The sequence below is a fragment of the Mesoplodon bidens genome (genome assembly GCF_964165515.1).
Source record: "Mesoplodon bidens genome assembly, chromosome: 18".
Classification (NCBI taxonomy): Eukaryota; Metazoa; Chordata; class Mammalia; order Artiodactyla; family Ziphiidae; genus Mesoplodon; species Mesoplodon bidens.
Window position 1 is genome coordinate 55,768,459 of NC_138175.1, and position 21,883 is coordinate 55,790,341.

At 42.3% G+C, this 21,883-nt stretch overlaps 1 protein-coding gene across 1 annotated transcript in view; it reads right to left on the minus strand.

The window, feature by feature from the left end:
* Nucleotides 1-10,646: 10,646 nt before the first annotated feature.
* The window catches only part of LOC308605934 (uncharacterized protein), a 41,622-nt gene continuing 30,385 nt past the window's right edge, over nt 10,647-21,883 (minus strand). Inside the window, exon 5 of the mRNA XM_081216321.1 lies at nt 10,647-14,246. Coding sequence (XP_081072447.1) covers nt 12,838-14,246 — 1,409 coding nt within the window. The 3' untranslated portion in view covers nt 10,647-12,837. The remainder of the gene's footprint in view (nt 14,247-21,883) is intronic.

Below are 21,883 nucleotides of genomic sequence, written 5' to 3' on the forward strand. Positions count from 1 at the left end.
CGTATTGCTTCAGATGGAGGGAACACCAGTTTCTCCCCACTTCCAGTTCTATACGTGAGCAGCCTGTAGGTCAGCCCACTAAGAACGAGAAAAGCTAAGTATGTTTTTAAAGGATGTCTGAAGGCGTCAGAGGTACTGAGGCGTCCGCAACCGAAGTGTCCAAGATTCCAAACGAAAGGGAAACCCAGTGAGGGAGCGGGAGACTGAGAGGGCCGCTCCTTCCCTCGGGGCATCTGACTCTGGGAAGAAAATGCAGTAAAAAGTCAAGCAGAGAGCACCGGCTAACAGAGCTCTGGACAGTTCCATGGGGCTGGGAAGACAAAAATTTGAGTGCAGGCCTGACAAGTCAGCCAGGATTTTAGGGACCAAGCTTCCCAAGGAAAGGAATGCACAGAAAATGAGCCCAACACTCTGTAGAAACTGGCTGAGCAGCTGAACTGCAATAACCTCATGGTGCTCAGGAGACAAAAACTGGGCTTCAGGACCTGCCAAGAAGGAGGGGCCCTGGGAAGCACCCCAGGCTTCCAGATGGAGGCCCTGGAAGGCTCCACCCGGGGTGTGGGGTGGGGGGGGAAGGTGGGTGAAGGCAGCTGAGACTGAGGCTTACAAGGACTCCCAGCCTCCAGTCACTCATTCCCCGACTGAACTGAGAGCCTGTCCGTACTCTGGGTCTATGTCACAGGAAACTCTGAAGGAAGACAGCATCAGCCAGAACCTCTACGGTTTTTCATATATAATACCCAGCACTCAACTAAAATAACAAAAACGATGTCACAACAAATAGGACCAAGAGATAAAAAGAGCAGAAATAGAAACAGATGCAGAGGGGATCCATATACTCCAGTTATCAGATGCAAACTTCACTTGTTCAAAAATATATACCAGACGTTTATGCATATGAATACGTGACTTCCATGTGCAGATTCATTTCTCCTGGTTTACAAAGGGTGACAGAGGGCGTTGTTGAAACTTAGGATCTGTAGCGTATTCATGAGAAGCACGGGTGATAACCTCAATTTGTGCCTGCCATCTGAAGTGTGTTGAGAGGGATGTCAGTCCTGTGAGATCTATATGACCTCATGCAATCTCAGTGCAGACACTGTCTCAGCTGAGTTGAATTGTGGGATACCCAGCTGGTGTCCCAGGAATTACTTGCGAGAAAAATACCCACACATTGGTGACCAAGTGTCAAAAGCATTCCACATGAGGGTGTTGTGGTGAGCATTTTTAAGTATGAAGTATTTGGTGATCCCTGAGTTTAAGGCACAACCAAGAAGCTTTGCTAAATTCAGTACATCTGTAATGCTCTGACGGGTGTGGAGTTCCTGATTATTGGTGAGACGTGATCCACGAGGATAGGTTTTTCACATTCATGGCATTTGTGAGGATTCTTTCCAGAATGAATTCATCTTCTAAAGGCCTGACTATACTAAATACATTTATCTGGCTTCTATCCAGCATACATTTTCTCATGAAGCCTAAGCTATCAAGCCATGCTAAAAGCATCACCAACTTCATTATATTTTCAAGGGCTCTCACTAGTATGGATCCTCTGATGCTAAGTTAGGCTAGAAGGCGCACTGAAGAATCTGCCACACTCATTACATTTGTACGGTTTCTGTCCGGTATGAACGCCCCGTTGATCGGCAAGGTATGAATTTCGGCTAAAGGCTCTGCCACATACATTTATATAATTTCTTTCCTGTCTGAATTTTCTGATGTCTACTGACGTTTGAGCTGTCATTAAATTTGTAACTCCTCTTTCCAGCATGAATATTCCAAGCTGGGAGTTTTGACCAAAGATTTTACCACAGGCGCTATCATTAAAGGTTTGCCACACGTTACATTTGTACCATGACTCTGTGAATTTTCTGATGATGTACAAGCTGTGAATTTCGAACAAAGAATTTATCACATACATCACATTTATACAATTTCTCTCTTGTACGGATTATCTGATGTCCAGTGAGGAGTGAGTCCTTAAGAAAGGTTTTCCTACACTCATTACATTTGTAAGGTCTTTCGATGTGGTCTTGTGTCATCACTGAAGGAGGCATGAAATCATTGCCATACGTATTTGAAACGTTGGTTTGGACACTAGGAGGAATTCTTTGAAGTGCAGTAAATGAGGAACTACTGCTGATAGACCTCTCAACTTCATTACATTCAGATATTATCCCATCAGTAAGAAATATCTGCAGTTTATCCAACATGTTAAATCCAAGCCTATTTCCAATGGGCTTGATTCCTGCATCCCTTCTACCATGTTGATCTCTTCCATCAGTGAGATTTCCATTATGGGTCACAGGCATTCCTTTGTAATTTCTTTCATCATCTATCTAATGACACTCAAAATCATGCATATTTTCCTGGATTTCCTTGAGGTGAAAATGATTATAGGAACAGTTCTGTCATTATTACCAGTTTAAAGAGTTGGGAGGAAGATTAACATGATTTTTCTGTCAGTGCCCTTCCAACCTGCAGCTTTATCAAGCTGAACGTTCCATCGCTGACTTGCACCTAGTTATGGAAACGCGTTCTTCGCAGAATCCCAGTTCAGGGAGTTCAAGCTGGCCCATCATAGATGCCTCTCCATCTCTACAGGCAGAGGGTTAAAAGCAGGAGAACTGGAAGGTTTCCACAGGACGGAAGTCCAAGGAAAAGAGTGAAAATTGGGGAGTGAGGAGAGAAAACCCACAGTGTCCTCTGCAAGGCTGTGAGCGGTGGCCTGTGAACACGGGCAGCCCACGCTGGTCACCTGTCCTGTCATCAAGGAAGGCTGCCCTCGTAGTGAGCAGCTATTGGATGCCTGCTGTGTGCCTGGAGCTCTGTTCCCCTTGCAGAACAGCTAAACCCACGGAAGGTGTCCTTAGGGGTGGATGGTGGAGCGGGCACTTGTGTCCGGTGGGGCACTGACCCCCGAGGCTGGGCACCCCTCTCCTGGGGGGAGCAGCAGCAGGCTGGCCTCTGCTGACCACGTGGGCTGGGAGTCCCGAGCCTGCTCTCCTGAGGATGTGGTGGGCTGAGTGCTGGGAGGGATGGGTCTCCAGGTTCCCGAGCCAGTGACCATGGGCTTTGGCTGCACATGTCCACACCAGGTACCAGGGCCCCATCAGCGCACACTCATGAGGCCCTCACCTCTGGGGATTCGACCTCTTTTCCACCCTGCTTCATTATCCAGGACACTCACTATTTGATTGCATGTCTTTTGAATGAATGTGACCTACAGTTGAGAAACACTGTGATGACATTTTGATCACTGGGAACATGAATTAAAAGAATGATATTTACATACCAATTAACACTAAACAGACTATTGTCTCATAATTGAGAAGAAAAAAATATATTATACTATAGGTGTATTCTGAATACTTACTGTAAATAAATAAATGCAAAAGAACAGATGGCATGGGATAAAGAAGATGTGGCACATATATACAATGGAATATTACTCAGCCATAAAAAGAAACGAAACTGAGTTATCTGTAGTGAGGTGGATGAACCTAGAGTCTGTCATACAGAGTGAAGTCAGTCAGGAAGAGAAAAGCAAATACCATATGCTAACACATGTATATGGAATCTAAAAAAGCGGTACTGATGACCCTAGTGGCAGGGCAGGAATAAAGATGCAGACGTAGAGAATGGCCCTGAGGACACGGGGGGGAAGGGGAAGCTGGGGCGAAGTGAGAGTGGCATTGCCTTATATCCACTCCCAGTGTAAAATGGGTGGCTAGTGGGCAGCAGCCGCACGGCACAGGGAGATCCGCTCGGTGCGTTGTGACCGCCTGGAGGGCTGGGATAGGGAGCGTGGGAGGGAGACGCAAGAGGGAGGGGACATATATATATACGTATAGCTGATTCACTTTGTTATACAGCAGAAACTACACAACACTGTAAAGCAGTTATACTCCAATAAAGATGTTAAAGAAAAAAAAGAACAGATGACATAAATTGTAATGCTAAATAAGCCAAAACAAGCTTATCCAATCCAACTAATTGGCTGTTTAGAATTGTAAAACAAATATAGAGAAATAAAGAATTTGATAAAACAATTTTTTTTTTTTTTTTTTTTTGCGGTACGCGGGCCTCTCACTGTTGTGGCCTCTTCCGTTGCGGAGCACAGGCTCGGGACGCGCAGGCTCAGCGGCCATGGCTCACGGGCCCAGCCGCTCCGCGGCATGTGGGATCTTCCCGGACCGGGGCATGAACCCATGTCCCCTGCATCGGCAGGCGGACTCTCAACCACTGCGCCACCAGGGAAGCCCTGATAAAACAATTTTTAAGAAAACAATATAGTTTTCTAAGTATCTGCCGTAAAACTACGTACCCATAAAGAAAAGGCATTTTATAACTTTTAACAAGTAGTATGTGTCAGTTGTTTTGCATAAGACACGCTGAAAGACCATCATCTGTAAACTCCACTTATAAATTAATACATAAAATATTAACTTTCTCCAGTTCTCTAACAGCCAGTAAGTACAGCAATCCCTACCTATGCAGTACCCTTAATTATCTAGCTTAATGGTTACCAAAATATATGGAATAAACAGCACATTCTATATTCATTAACTGGGATCAGATACAATGTTGTTGAGAACGAAGTACAAATGAAAAGCAAACACGATATAATATAGACAGAGGTGTATCATGAAAACCATGACAGAATACTAACAAACCTTTTTTCTAAAAAAGTAACTTTTGAGTATTTACTACAAAACATGCAATATTCTAAGCCATCTAACAGCACTAAATTGTTTTAAAAGGCTTGAGGTAAATTAACACAATTTTTCAAATCAGGGTAGGAGATGCACAGGTTTATTATGTACATTAACCCAACTGACACACAAAGTGGTGCAAGAACCAGTACCTACAGACTGAGAAAACTTCAATGTGACCGGCCATCAGCCAAAACTTAAACAGGACAGATTACAAAATAATACAACGAGTACCAGGAGTTTAGACAGAAAACATCAAGGGAGATGCAAGAAGTGAGCTGTGTAACTAAGCTATTCAGCCATCTCTCCTGGAAGTGGTTTCTGAGTCATCACAGCTGCCCGGCTGTCTGGATAAAGAGGGGTCATTTCTATAATGTGAGTAACGTGGAAGGTGAAGGCATGGGTGAAAAAGTGCTCTGGAAATGGGGGTGACCAACAGAAATTAAATATGCACATAAATAACTTTCCATTCACATCGAGGTTCCATTTGAGGAGTGATCAGGAATGAAAAAGGACCTGAGCAGAGCACAGGGTGTGACTGCATATCTGTGTGAAAATAAGTGTACGATGGCAACTAAAATACTAATTTTAAAAGAAAAGAAGAATTGGTTTAGGAATTAACATAATACCATCCCATTTTTAACTATGGAAATTATACTGTGGATATGAAACAGAAACGAAAAAGATCTAAAAAGGGAGACAGTGTGATGTTGTAGGGAGAAAGCAGGATTACAAATGTGCTCTATAATGTGTCCTACTGATTATACCACAAGTTCCACTGTCATGTTTATATCCAAGAAAAACATACAGGGCTTCCCTGGTGGCGCAGTGGTTGAGAGTCCGCCTGGCGATGAAGGGGACACAGGTTCGTGCCCCGGTCCGGGAAGATCCCACATGCCGCGGAGCGGCTGGGCCCGTGAGCCATGGCCGCTGAGCCTGCACGTCCGGAGCCTAAGCTCCGCAACGGGAGAGGCCACAACAGTGAGAGGCCTGCGTACCACAAAAAAAAAACCATACAGGATTTTGGCACAGTGGTTAAGAATACGCCTGCCAATGCAGAGGGCACGGGTTCCATCCCTGGTCCAGAAAGATCCCACATGCCGCGGAGCCACAACTACTGAGCCCGCGTGCCTAGAGCCCATGCTCCGCAACAAGAGAAGCCACCGCAATGAGAAGCCCACGCACCGCAACGAACAATAACCCCCGCTTGCCGCAACTGGAGAAAACCCGTGTGCAGCAACAAAGACCCAATGAAGCAAAACAAAACAAAAAAAACCCATTAATATTCCAGGAGATTGTGCAAGAATGTTCTTGGCAGAAACCAGAAGAAAAAACCAAAAACGGGTGATCATAGGCGATGGATAAGTTTCTTCTGTATCCAAACAGAGATACAAAAAAGTCAAATCAATAGTAAAGAAGAGTAAGAGACCATGATTTTGAAACTGAGTCCCCCTAAATCTGAGTTCTTCTGTCGAGTTTGATTAACCTGTCTGTCCAACATTTTCCCATTCTTATCCAATATCTGTTCCCCTCAAGATTGATGAATGTCAAAGAAAAGGCAGGACTGATATCAAAGGGAACCTGGGGGGCCTTCCAGGTTACAAAACCTTTCTGTGTCCCCAGTTTCCTGTTTATAGAAGAAGGCTTTAGTTTCCTAGACCTTCCCTGAGATCCAAAGAGCAGATTCAAGCAGTTATCAATTAGGGGAAGGAGGGAATGCAGAAACAAAGGAAAAGCAAGCCAAACACGTATCTTTTCCACGATTGGTAGCTTAAACTAATACCTTGACTTATAACCCCAAACTGTGGCTTCAACAAGTTGCCCCAAGAAGCCTTAAAAATTGATGACACCCAGAGGGTCAACTGAGAACTGGAATTCTTAACGCATCACATTTGGCTCTAGGTAAATAATAAAACGTCACAACTATTGCTTTTACTCTCTTCCTGAAAGAAGTTAAAGAACCACAAGACCGTGATTTAGAAACTTGTTTTGCAGGCACGTACAGAATAATCACAAAGTCACAATGTGTGCCAAAGAGTCTCCACAGTTGAGATCTTATAGGAAAGCTGGGATCACAGACACTCCCCTCCCCTCCCTCCTTTTGCCTTTAAAATCTTATACACAGGTATAAGAGTATGCTGAAAACTGTCCTTCCATACAGTCTTTCTTCAGAGCTTTCACCAGCCTCAATGGTGAAAGAATGGAAGCTTTTCCTCGAAGATCAGGAACAAGACAAGCATACCTGCTATTTCTAAAAACATATAATTGGAAGTCCTACCAAGAACACATAGGCATAAAATGTGATAATAGATATCCCAATAGCAACAGGAAGCAAAATCATCTCTGTACACAGGTAACATGATCTAATAGGGAGAAAACCCTGAAGATTCTGAAATTAAAAAAAAAAAAACCCTTCTAGAAATAATGAAAGAGTCCAAAAACCTTATAAGATTTAAAATCATCATGCAAAATTCAATTGGGTTTCTAAAAATTAAAAATGATCAAAACAGAAATTGAGAAAACAATTCCATTTATAAGAGAATCAAAAAATATTTAGACATGACATTATAAAAGAAGGGAGGGCTTCCCTGGTGGCACAGTGGTTGAGAGTCCGCCTGCCGATGCAGGGGACACGGGTTTGTGCCCCGGTCCGGGAGGATCCCATATGCCGCGGAGCGGCTGGGCCCGTGAGCCGTGGTCGCTGAGCCTGCGCGTCCGGAGCGTGTGCTCCCCAACGGGAGAGGCCACAACAGTGAGAGGCCCGCGTACAGCAAAAAAAAAAAAAAAAAAAAAAAGAAGGGAAAGGTTTGTACACTGCAAACTATAGACTGCTGAAAATTTTACAGAAGACAAAAATAAATGGAGATATAACCCATGTTCATGGATTGAAAGTCAATATTGTCAAGATGTCAATACTACCCAAAGTGATGAACAGATTCAAATCATTCATTCCCTAGTGAAATCCCAATAGGGTTTTCCTGAAAAAACAAATAAATTCATTCTGTGATTCCTATGGAATGTCAAGAGACAATGAATAGTAAAAACAAGTTTGAAAAGGTCAGAGGTCTCACACTTCCTTGTTTCGAAATTTATTCCAAACCTACACTAATCGAAACAGTGTGGTACTGTCATAAAGGCAGACAGAGACTTTAGGAAAAAACTCTTCTGGGATAGCAGCCAAGATGGCGAAGTAGAAGGATCCTAAACTCACCCCTTCTCACGAGCACACCAAGATCACAACTAACTGCAGTACAACCATTGATGAAAGACTGGAACCTACCAGGAAAGCTCTTTAACAAGTAAAGACATAAAGAAGGAACCACAATGAGATGGATAGGAAGGGCGGACTTATGATATACTCAAACCCCGTATCCCCTGCGTGCGTGACCCAAAAACTAGAGAATAATTATATTACAGAGGTTCTCACACAGGAGTGAGAGCTGTGAGCCCCCACATCACACCCCCTAGCCCAGAGGTCCAGCACTGGGATGAGAAGCCCCCAGAACATTTACCTTTGAAGGCCGGTGGGGCTTGACTGCAGGAGCTCAGAGTAATGGGGAAAATAGAGATTTCACTCTTAACAGACACACACAATATCTCACATACACAGAGATGAAGGCCAAAAGCAATAATCTGATCGAAGCCTGGGCAAGAACTGCCCCTGCCTGCTGATCCCGGAGGATCTCCTGGGAAGGTGGGGGGAGGCGTCTGCTCACCCTGGGGACATAGACAAGGACGGCAGTAACATCGGTGAGCATTCATCTGCATGAGCTCTCCTGGAGGCTGACTTCTTGGCACCAAGACCTCGCCCCACCCAAGAACATATAGGTCTGGCGCTGGGGCGCCTCAGGCAAAACAACAAACTGGCAGTGGATACAGCCCCACCAATCAGCCAATGGGCAGCCTAAAGGCTTCCTGAGCCCACTGCCCCCTCTCTACATGCCCTCAGACATACCCTGGCCTGCCAAAGGGCCAAGACCCAGGTCCAACCAACAGTGGGCAGGGAGAAGCCTCTAGACCAGCCTCACCCACCAGGGTGCAGACACCAGAAGCAAGAAAACGACAGTCCCACAGCCTGCAAACTGAATCCACAAATACAGGCCAGACACTACCCCGGGACCAGCTGGCCTCTGACCTTGGGTGATGAGAAGGAGGCATAAGACACCTCCTACAGAGGGCCACTTTTCCAACGCTGAGAAATGTGACTAACCTACCACATACATAAAAATATACAGAGCAATTTAGACAAAATGAGGTACCCGAGGAATATGTTTCAGGCGGAGGAATAAGACAAAAACCCCAGAAGAAGTAAGTGACGTGGAGATAGGAAATCTGGCCGAAAAAATGTTCAGAGTGATGATCAAAAAGAACTCGGGAGAATGGATGCACAGCCTGAGAAATGAGAAGTATTTAACAAAGACTTTGAAAATATAAACAACAACTGAACAGAATTGGAGAATACAGTAACTGAAATGAAAAATACACTAGAAAACATCAATAACAGACTAAATGAGGCAGAAGAATGGATCAGTGAGCTGGAAGACAGAGTAGTGGAAATCACCACTGCTGAAGAGAAAAAAATAAAAGAAGAAGGACATTTGAAGAGACTTCTGGGACAATAAGTGCACTAATATTTGTATTACACAAGTCCCAGAAGGAAGAAGAGAGGAAGGGCCTTAGAAAATATTTGCAGAGATAATAGCTGAAAACCACCCTAAGCTGGGAAAGGAAACAGTCACCCAAGTTCAGGAAGTGCTGAGAGTCCCATATCCATATAAAGACTCATAGAAAGCACAAACCAAAAATCTATCATAGATACAAATTCAAAATGCACATGAAAATATGCTCAGCATCATGTGCTTTCCCACGTTGTACAGCTCCCTGGAGCACCTCCTTATTTCCCAGGTGGAATGCTGCCCAATGTAGCAATCATTCAATAAAGCCAATTAGATCTTTACATTTATTTAAATTTGATTCAATTTTTGCACATTAATGGAAGTCAGTCTGAAATGCACTGCTATGGGATTTGCATTATAGCCATCTGAATATTCTGGAATAGAGTGTAGAGAGTACAAATTATGAGTATGTAACCCCCCAAATTGTATGTTGTTTCATTCCATATTGGAAAGAAATTGTTATAGATTCTTTCAAACCTGAGAGCTTAAAGGTGCGTTCTTACCTGCTGTCATAAAGCACTGAGACGAGATAAAACTGTGTTGATGGAATAAACATGATTCATCCAGGGTTATGACAAAAGTGATTATATTTTATTAATTAGAACAGGAGACCCATGATACATTCAGAATGTCATTCTATGAATACAACAGTAGCAAATGATAATGGCAGCAGTTAAATGTGAATCATACACAAACACATATTATTCTGGTTCTGATTAAATCTGATGCTCAAAATAATTGCTCTCTCTTCCATTTTTCTTTAATCATACATACAACAGTTATTGCCATCCAATGGAGAAAGTGACCAACTTTTCCTGTGCACTGTTCCTACCACATAGTCAGGCCCTAATAACCTGTCACTCTCCTGCCATGAAAAGCCCAGTGCCTTAATGTCTTGCCTGCTCTTGTCCAAGTCAGTTGGTGGAGCACTGTGTCCTGCAACCCACTGTGAACAGAAGGGCGCCCTGGACATAACGAGCATGACGATTCATGTCCTAGTTTTACACTGTTCTCTGCCCCTCCCTGACACTAATTCACACACTATTGAATTTGATAATTCAGGATTCATGTTTTTCCAGGGAACGTGGATGTGCATGAACCACACCTAATGAAGTTGGGCCCCTCATGTCATTGATTCTTCCCAGAGACCATCAACAAAGGCCTGTAATGAAGAGATAAGATTATCTACCAAGGCCAAGCTCTTATGGCTCACCACACAACAGGCCAGTAAACTGAGAGACTAGTTGTTGGGGCAAGCAACAGTGGCTTTATTCAGAAAGCTAGCAGACCCAGAAGGTGGTGGACTACTGTCCCAAAGAATCGTCTTCCCTGAGTTAGAATTCGGGCTTCTTTCATACTAAAAGAGGAGGGAGTAAAGTCCTGGTTCCAATCAGATTCTTGAGGGGATGTTTTAATTTCTTCTTTCTTGAAGCCATTCACAGGGGAGCCTGGACAGGAGGTTTCCCATGAGGTAAACAAAGGTATTTTAGTTTAATGCACATTACACGGGAATCAGGTTTCCCAAAGATAGCCCATTATGTATAATTTAAGCTTATGGGCAACATCCCTTTAGTGATTCACTTGTAGCAAAAGCAATAGAATACAAATGTTAAAGTAAAAGGAAAAGGTCCAATACAGAGACAGACTTGTTCTTCCCTGTTACTTCAAACTTTAGGTTGAAAAGCATAAATAGTAAGTAGCCTTTTCAAGAAAACTCAAATAATTAAATTTTAATATACTAAAGATAATCGGTTATTTTCACATGTCCTTTTCCTCTCATATACACACCATGCCAGAAGTTTTAACGTGTTGTGACTTGTAACGATTCTGCAGTATGTAATATCTCAGGTTAACCTCAGAGAACTAAAGATTTATTCCTAGTATGCCTTCTCTGATGGTCTGTTGTAAGAATGGCTCAAAAAATTCACCAAATTCATTATATTTGTAAGGACTGTCCCAAATATTAGTTCTTTGGTAAACCCCAAGGATGTACTGTTTCATGAAGTTTTTCCGTATATACTTTGTAACCTGTAAGAATTCTGTCATTACACTAAAGGTGTAGATACTTGTTGTAAAAATTTACAACATTCATTACATCGGAAAGCTTGCTCGCCAGCATAAATCCTCTGTATTTCAGTTTTGATCTTCAAGTACAGTCCTCAGGACACATATTGCTTTGTGTGGTTTCTCTCAAAAATGTGTACTCTGAAGCTTAGTGCACTGTGAGGCCTGGAGAAAGCCTCTATTCATACATTTCCATAGCTTCTCTTCAATATGGACTTTCTGCAATTGCCAAGTACTTAAATTCAAGGTAAAGGTTTTGCCTCAACCAGTGCATTTGGGAGGTATGGTGCCAGTATGTTCTTATCTTGTGACTTCTGGGTAAGATCCTTGCCACATACATTACATTTCTGTGGGGTTTACTCAGGATAAATATTCTGATATCTAGCGATGAGTGAGCAATAGTTTAACTTTTGACATATTTGTTGCATTTTAAAACATGAAGTATTTGGTGATCACTGAGTTTAAGGCACAATCTAAAAGCATTCAAAATTTAGTACATTTGTAATGTTCTGAAAAGTGCGGACTACCTGAATATTGGTGAGATGTGAGCTGTGAGAATAGGTTTTTCACATTCATGGCACTGGTGAGGAATCTTCCTAGACTGAATTCATTTTCTAAAGGCCTGAATATACTAAATACATTTATCTGGTTTCTATCCAGTATGAATTTTCTCATGAAGCCTAAGATGTGAGGGCCTCCTAAAGCACTGCCACCTTCGTTGTATTTTTTTTTAAGATTTATTTATTATTTATTTATTTTTGGTATGTTGGGTCTTAGTTGCAGCACGCAGGATCCTCGTTGAGGCATGCAGGATCTTTCACTGTAGTGCACAGGCTTCTCTCTAGTTGTGGCGTGTGGGTTTTCTCTTCTCTAGTTGTAGCGCACAGGCTCCAGGGTGCATGGGCTCTGTAGTTGTGGCGTGTGGGTTCCAGAGCGCATGGGCTCTGTAGTTTGCGGCACGTGGGCTCTAGTTGAGACACGCAAGCTCAGTAGCTGTGGCGCGCAGGCTTAGTAGTGCCGCGGCACGTGGGATCTTAGTTCTCCAACCAGGGATCGAACCCATGTCCCCTGCCTTGTAAGGCAGATTCTTTACCACTGGACCACCAAGGAAGTCCCCTTCATTATATTTTTAAGTGCTCTAACCAGTATGGATCCTCTGATGGTAAGTTTGGCTTGAAAGCACACTGAAGGCTTTGCCACACTCACTATATTTGTAAGGTTTCTCTCTAGTATGAATTCTCTGATGGTAAGTGAGGCTCAATGCACAAAAGCTTTGCCACACTGATATTTGTATGATTTCTCCATAGTATAAATTCTCTGAACAACGGTTAGGTGTGAATTTTGAAGGCCTTCACACATATATCACACTTACATAGTTTCTCTCAGGTATGGGTTTTCTGATGTGTAGCGAGGGTTGAGACCTGAGTAAAGGCTTTCCCACACTCAAAACATTTGAAAGGTTTCTCTATATGTACTCTACGATGACTTGTAAGGTGTGAATTTCGACTGAAGAACTTGCCACACTCATTACATTTGAAAGGTTTCTCTCCGGTATGAATTCTCCAATGAAGTCGAAGATGTGATTTTTGACTAAAGACCTTTCCACACTCATCACATTTGTAAGGTTTCTCACCAGTATGAATTCTCTGATGACTTAAAAGGACTGCCTTCTCACTAAAGGCCTTGCCACACTCACTGCATTTGTAAGGTTTCTCTCCAGTATGAAATCTCTTATGACTTATGAAATGTGAATGGTGACTAAAGAGCTTCCCACACTCATTACATTTATAAGGTTTCTCTCCAGTATGAATCCTCCGATGACCAGCAAGATGTGCATTTCGGCTAAAGACTTTGCCACAAATATCACATCTATATAATTTCTTTCCTGTATGAATTCTCTGATGTCTACTGAGGTTTGAGCTGTCAGTAAAGGTTTTACCACACTCATTACACTGGTAACTTCTCTTTCCAGCATGAATATTCCGATGACGTACAAGATATGAATTTTGACCAAAGATTTTACCACATACATCACATTTATATAAGTTTGCTCCTGGGTGGATTATCTGATGTCTGGCAAGGGTGGAGCCATTGTTAAAGGTTTTGCCACACTCATTACATTTGTAACATTTCTCTCCAGGATGAGTTTTCCGATGACATGCAAGCTGTGAACTTCGACCAAAGAATTTGTCACATATGTCACATTTATGTAATTTCTCTCCTGTGTGGATGGTCTGATGTTTAATGAGGTGTGAGCCCTTAAGAAAGGCTTTCCCACACTCATTACATTTGCAAGGTCTTTCCCTGTGTGCTTTAAGGTTTTGTGTCATCACTGAAGGATGCACAGAATCATTCCCATATATGTTAGAAACATTGGTTTGGACACTAGGAGGGATTTTCTGAAGTGGTGAAAATGAGAAACTATTGTTGATAGACCTCTCAACTACATCACATTCAGAAATTATCCCATCAGTCTGAAATATCTGCAGTTTATCCTGAAAGTTTAATCCAAGCCTATTTCCACAGGGCTTGATTCCTACACCCCCTCTACCATGTTGATCTCTTCCCTCAGTGAGATTTTTGTTGCAGATTACAGGCATCCCTTTGTAATTTCTTTCATCATCTCTCCACTGACACTCAAAGTCATACATATTTTTCTGAATTTCCCAGAGGTGAAAATGTTTGATTTTACAGCTTTCAGGTCTTCCCAACATCGGTGTTTGGAATACTCCTCCTTTATCACTGTTCATTTTGGGTTGTAATTGCTTGATCACATGTATAGGGGAGATATCTACAAGATATAAAGAACCATAGGTATCCCATTCACAATAATTCAAAGATATATGTCTCATGTTGAATATATGATATTACAACAAATGTAATACTTATACCAAAGGTAGGTATGAAATGCCCCAACCATGACCTTAAATTTTTGGACACACTAAAGGAATAGAATTCTTTACTTAAGAAAGCGTGATAACATAATTCCAAATATACTTTAAGGTAGCCTGGTTTTAAACACCATATGACAAAAACACTCACACTGGACAAACTTAGGTCGGCTCTTTCTATTATCAACTCTAAGAACAGACCAACCAACAGCAAACATCCTGCTGTCTCATGACTGAGGAGAAAAATATACTATTGATGTATTCTGCATGCTTACTGTACATAAATAAATTTTTAAAAATAGGCAATGTAGGGCTTCCCTGGTGGTGCAGTGGTTGAGAGTCCGCCTGCCGATGCAGGAGACGCGGGTTCGTGCCCCGGTCCGGGAAGATCCCACATGCCGCGGAGCGGCTGGGCCCGTGAGCCATGGTCACTGAGCCTGCGCATCCAGAGCCTGTGCTCCGCAACGGGAGAGACCACAACAGTGACAGGCCCGTGTACCACAAAAAAAAAAAAAAAGAAAAGAAGACAATGTATTGTACCGGGAAATAATCCAAAACAAAACTTATCCAATTAATAAGATAATTGGCTGTTTAGAACTGTAAAACAAATATAACAGAGAAAATGAAGAATTTGATAAAACAATTTTTAAGAAACAATATATTTTTCTAAATCTTTGCTATAGAAATGTGTACCCAAAAAGAAAAGGCATTTTACATTAACAAGTAGTACCTGTCAGTTGTATTGCATAATACATGCTAAAAGACCATCATCTGTAAATGACATTTATAAATTAAGACATAAAATATTCTCCAGTTATCTAATGGCCAGTAACAGAACAATCCCTACCTATGCAGTATCCTTAATTATCTGGTTTAATGGCTCCAAAATACTAGAAACAAAAAGTGAGCACTTTGTATATTTACTGCCTAGGGTCAGACACGATGCTGTTGGAAAAAAATGCAAATGAAAACTATATAAGATATAATGCAGATGAAGTCATATCATAAAGAACATGAATTTTATTAGCAGAAATCAGAAGGAAAAACCAGGAAAAAGCCACCTAAAGACGAATGACTTTCTTCTGTACATACATGCAGTTACAAAGAAACTGAATCAACCCTCCAGTAGAATAGGGGACCATAATTTTCAAAAGTTAAGTTGCCTTAAATCTGAGTTCTCCTGCTAAGTCTGATTAACCTCTCTATCGAAAATTTTATTCTGTTTCTTCTTCCACACATGTTCATCTCAAGATTGAGGAGTACCAAAGAAAAGGGGGGATTGAAACTGAACAGGAATCTGCAGGGCCTTCCTGGTTACAAAAGCCTTTCTGAGTCTCCCATTTCCTGTTTGTAAAAAAAAAAAAAAAAAAGGCTTTAGTCTCCTAGACCATTCCTGAGTTCAAAAAGTCAGATTCAAGCAGTTTCTAATTAGGGGATTGAGAGAATACAGAAACAAAGGAAAAGCAAGTCCAATTTAATCACTTCCATGATTGGTAGCTTAAATTGGTACTTTGATTTATGAACCCAAACTGTGGCTTCAACCAGTTACCCCAAGAGGACTTAAAAATTGATGACACCACAGGGTCAACTGAGAATTGAAATTCTTAACCAGTCAAATTTGGCTCTAAGTAAATAATAAAATGCCTGAACTATTGCTTTTCCTGTCTCCTAGAAGGAAGTTATGGGATCACAAGACTCTGATTTAGGAACTGTTTTGCTGGAACATACAGAATAATCAGAAAGGAAGCCACAACTTGATTCTCAAAAGTCTGCAGCTGAGATCTTATGGGAAAGCTGGGATTACAGACACTCCCCTCCCCTCTCTCCCTTACCCTTTAAAAATCTTACACCCTGGCCAGCCAGGAAGATGGATGTGAGACAAGGCCAGGTCTCCCAAGTTTCTGGCTGGCACCTCCTCAACTAATACACATTTCTCTGCTTCTAACTCCAATGAGGAATGGGCATATGAATTTGGATTCAACATCATGTGTGATGTATGTTCTTTATTAGGAAAAGGTAGAAGACTATGCTGAAAAATATCCTGCAATGGAGCAGTTACACAGAGCTCTCATCATACTCCATGGTGAAAGAATGACAGCTTTTCCTTTAAGATCAGGAACAAGACAAGGATACCTGCTCGCAATATTTCTAAAAGCATATTACTGGAAGTCCCGGGAAGAACACAGAGGCAGAAAATTGGGTAACAGATATCCCAATAGCAAAAGGGAGTGAAATCATCTCTGTATACAACTGACATGATCTAATATGTAGAAAACCATGAATATTCTGCAGAAAAAAGCTGCTAAAATTTTCAGAGCTCTAAAAAATGAGAAGCTATAAAATCAACATGCAAAATTCAGTTGGGTTCATAAACATTAAAAATGAACAACCAAAAAAGAAAATGAGAAAAATATTCCAGTTACAAGACAATGAAAAAAAAAAAAGTTAGATGCAACGTTATACAAGAAGGTAAAGATATATATATTATATTGCAAACTAAAGACTGCTGAAAATTTTAGAGAAGACAAAAATAAATGCAAAGACACCCCAAATTCATAGATTGGAAGTCAATATTGTCATGATGTCAATACTACCCGAAGTGATCATTATATTCAAATCATTCCCTAGTGAAATCCCAGTAGTGTTCTCCTGAAGAAAGAGATAAATCCATCCTGTGATTCATATGGAGTCTCAGGAGAAAGCAAATAGCAAAAACGATCTTGAAAAGAACAAACTTGTTGTATCACACTTCTTTATTTCAAAACTTATCCCACAGATAAACTAATCAAAACAGTGTGGTACTGGCATACAGACAGACTGCTGGAATAGAACAGAGACTTCCAAAAAAACCTCTTGTGGGATAGCGGCTAAGATGGCAGAGAAGGACCCTAAGTTCCCCCACCTTTCACAAGCACACCAAAATCACAACTGACTGAAGAGCAACCACTGAACTAGAACCTACCAGAAAAGATCTTCAACAGCTAATGAAGGAACCACAACTGGATAGATGAAGTGGCGATTGGCCATATAATCACATCGCACGCCCCCTGGGTGGGCAGCCCACCGACTGGAGAATAATTATAGTACAGAGGGTCTCCCACAGAAGTGAGAGTTCTGAGCTCCACGTGAGGCAGCTCCGCCCAGGGGTCCAGCCCAGGAAGCAGAGTCCTCAGAGCAACTGGCTTAGAAGGCCAGCGGGACTTGAGTGTAGCTCCACAGGACTGGGGGAAATGGAGGCTTCACTCTTAAAGGGCGCACAAAAGAACTCACATGCACCGGGACGAAGGGCCAAAGCAGTAATATCACAGGAGCATGGACCAGAGCTACCTGCTGGTCTTAGAGGATCTCCAGGGGAGGCGGGAGGCAACTGTAGCATGGTCAGGAGACATAGACACTGGTGGTGGACGTATCAGGGAGCATTCATCTGCATGAGCTCTCCTGGAGGCTGACGTCTTGGCACCAAGACCTGGCCCCATCCAAAACCCTGCAGGCTCCAGTGCTGTGACCCCCTCCCCAGACCAAACAACACAATGGGCAGGGGCACAGTCCCACCCATTAGCAGACAGGCTGTCTAAAGACTTCTTGAGCCCCCAGCTACTTCCCATGCCCCTAGACACCAGAGGGCCCTACCCACCAGAGGCAAAGACCCAGCCACACCCACCAGTGAGCAGGCACCTGCCCCTCCCACAGGGAAGTCTGCACAAGCCTCTACACCAGCTTCACTCACCAGGGGGCAGACACTAGAAGCAAGAAAACTATAGTCTCTGCAGCCTATAGACCAAGTCTGCAAACGCAGGCCACATACTACCTGGGGACCAGACAGCCCCTGGTCCATAGGTGACGAAAGGGGAGTGCACTGCCTGAAGGCATAGGATGTCTCCTACAGAGGGCCACTTCTCCAAGGTTGAGAAATGTAACTAACCTACCACATACATAAAATACAAATGCAATTTAGACAAAACGAGGTGATACAGGAATATGTTTCAGACAAAGGAACAGAACAGAAGCCCAGAAGGAGAACCAAGTGTCATGGAGACAGGCAAACGACTCAAGAGGGAGCTCAGAGTAATAATCGTAAAGATGATCAAAGAATTCGGTAGGAGAACGGATGCACAATGCGAGAAATGATAAGTGTTTAACAAAGACTGAGAATGTCTAAATAACAATGAAACAGAATTGAAGAAGAAAATAACTGAAATGAAAAATACGAGGAATTAATAATAGACGAAATGAGGCAGAGTAATGGACCAGTGAGCTGGAAAACAGAGTAGGGGAAACCACTGCCACCCAAGGGACAAAAAGAAAAGAATAAAAAGAAATGAGACCAGTTTAAGACACCTCTGGGACAAGAGCAAGTATGCTAATATTTGCAATACAGGGTTCCCAGAAGAAGAGAGAAAGGGCTGAGAAAATATTTGAAGAGATATTAGCTGAAAACTTCTCTAACCTGGGAAAGGAAACACCAAGACACATTCTGATTAAAACAGCAAAAATTAAAGGTAAAGAGAGAAAATTACAAGCAACAAGGGAAGCAATAAAAAACATACAAGAGAACTCCCATAAGGCTATCACATGATTTTTCGTCAGAAACTGCAAGCCAGAAGGCACTGGTACAATATACTTAAAGTGATCAAAGAGAAAAACCTGCAACCAAGAGTAGTCAACCCAGCAAAGTTCTCCTTCAGATCGATGGAGAAATCAAAAGATTTATAGACAAGAAAAAGCTAAAAGAATTCAACACCACCAAACCAAATTTACAACAAATGCTAAAGGAACTTCTCTAGTGGGAAAAGACCACAAGACTTTCTTGACTACAAATAAGAAAATCACAAAATGGAAAAGCTCACTGGTAAAGGCAAACATACAATAAAGGTAGAAAATCATCCACACACAAAGCTAGTAGGTAGGTTAAAAAACAAAAGTAGTAAAACCATCTGTATCCACAATGAGCAGTTAAGGGATATACAAAACAACTGGATGTAAAATATAATACCCAAAACAGTAATCATGCGGAGAGGAGAGTACAAATGCAGGGTATCTAAAATGCATTTGAGATTAGCAACTTAAAACAAGCACATAAACATACGTACTAGTATACAAAAACCTCATGGTAAATGAGAAACAAAAATCTCTAATATATATACGTACAAAAAAGAAAAAGAAATCCAACCATAACACTAATGATACTCATCAAACCACAAGAAAAGAGAACAAAAGAAAGGGGGACAAAAAGACCTACAAAAACAAATCCAAAACAATTAACGAAATGGCAATAGAAACATACATGTCAATAATTATCTTAAATGTAAATGAACTAAATGCTGCAGCCAAAAGATACAGACTGGATGAATGGATACAAACATAGGACCTGTACATACGCTGCCTTCAGGAGACTCACTTCAGATGCAGAGACATATACAGACTGAAAGTGAAGGGATGGTAAAAAGTATTCCATGCAAGTGTAAATAAAAAGGAAGATTGAGAAGCAACACTTATATCAGACAAAATAGACTTGAAAAAGAAAAAAGACTGTTAAAAGAGACAAAGGCGACCACAAGAAAATGATCACAGGATCAATCTATAAAGAAGACATAACAATTCGAAATATATATCCACCCCAGCTAAGGAGCACCTCAATATATAAGGCAAATGTTAACAGACATAAAAGGAGAAATGGACAGCAACACAATAATAGTGGGGGACTTTAACACCCACTTATATCAATGGGCAGATCATCCAGACAGAAAATCCATCAGGAAACACAGGCCTTAAATGACACATTAGAGCAGATGGACTTAATTGATATAGAGCATTCCACCTGAAAGCAGCAGAATACACATTCTTTTCAAGTGCATATCGGTCATTCTACAAGACAGACTACATGCTGGGTCACAAAGCAATCCTTGGTAAATGTAAGAAAACTGGAATCATATCAAGCATCTTTTCCGACCACAATGCTATTAGGCTAGAAATCAACTAAAAAAAAAAAAAAAACTGACAAAACAAAAAAAATAAAATCTGCAGAAAACACAAAGATGTGGAAGCTAAAGAATATGCTACTACACAACCAGTGGATCACTGAAGAAATCAAAGAGGAAATTAAAAAAAAAACAAAACCCTAGAGACAAATGAAAATAAAAACAGTATGACCCAAAACCTATCGGACACAGTAAAAACAGTTCTAAGAGTGAAGTTTATAGCAAAACAAGCTAAACTTAGGATTCAAGAACAATCTCAAATAAACAATCTCAAATAAACAACCTAACTTTATGCCTAAAGGAACTAGAAAAAGAACAAAACCCCAAAGAAAGATATAAAGATCAGAGCAGAAATAAATGAAATAGAGAACAAAAACAAAAAAAGAAAAGATCTATGAAACTAAAACCTGGTTCTTTGAAAAGATAAAGAGCACTGATAGAGAAGTCTCGGAAAATAGCAGAGGAATAAGATGTGGAGATCACCCTCTTCCCCACAGATGCATCAAAAACACATCTACATGTGGAACAACTCCTACAGAACACCTACTGAACACTGGCAGAAGACCTCAGACTTCCAAAAAAGGCAAGAAAATCTCCATGTAACTGGGTAGGGCAAAAGAAAAAAGGAAGAAAAACAAATAGACAAAGGAATCAGGACAGGACTGACGCCTCTGCAAGGGCACTGTGAAGGAGGAAATGTTTCTGCACACTAGGAGGCACCCTCACTGGCAGAGACAAGGGGGAGCTTTGGAGACTCAGAGGAGAACGCAGCAACATGGGTGCGGAGAGCAAAGCAGAGAAAATCCCGCACAGAGGATTGGTGTCAACCAGCACTCCCCAGCCTGAGATGCTTGCCTGCCTGCTGGGGCGAGTGGGGGCTGGGTTCTGAGGCTCTGGCTTCAGAGGTCAGACCCCAGGGAGAGAGGATTGGGGGTTAGCTGTGAGAAGACAGCCTGAGGGAGTCCGGAAAGAAACCTGGGCCTGCCAGATAGACAAGGGACCATTGCTGCAGGGTGCACGAGGAGAGGGGCACACCCGCCCTAGGAGCTTCTTTCTCCACGCTCTCACAGACAGCAGGGCACAGCCTACACAAGCTCTAGGGCCGGGTGAGAGCTGTGCCTGCTACTTGGACCCCAGAGGTGGGCGTGACGGCCACTGTTGCCACCGCTGCCACCATGGGTCCTGTGAGCAAGCTCGGGTCACTGCCCACACCTTCCCGGGAGCCAGTGCAGCCTGCCACTGCCAACGGCACAGCGATCTGAGGCCAACTTCCTGGGGAGAGCGAACGGCACACCTCAGGCTGTTGCAAATTCCCACTGGTCTCTGCCACCAAAGGCACTGCCCACACATCCTAATTGTGAATGCTGTGTCCCTCCCCGTCCCTGACCCGGGTGAGCAAGTGAGCCCTAGTCAGCCACTGCTTTGGTTCCCTCTTGCCTGGGTGGGGAAGAGACTCCTGAGGGTGGCCCCAGTGCAGAGGCAGAGCCACAACTAAAGCTGAACTCGTGGGGCCAGTGCAACCACAGAAGAGAAGGGGAAGTTCTCCATGCAGCCACGGG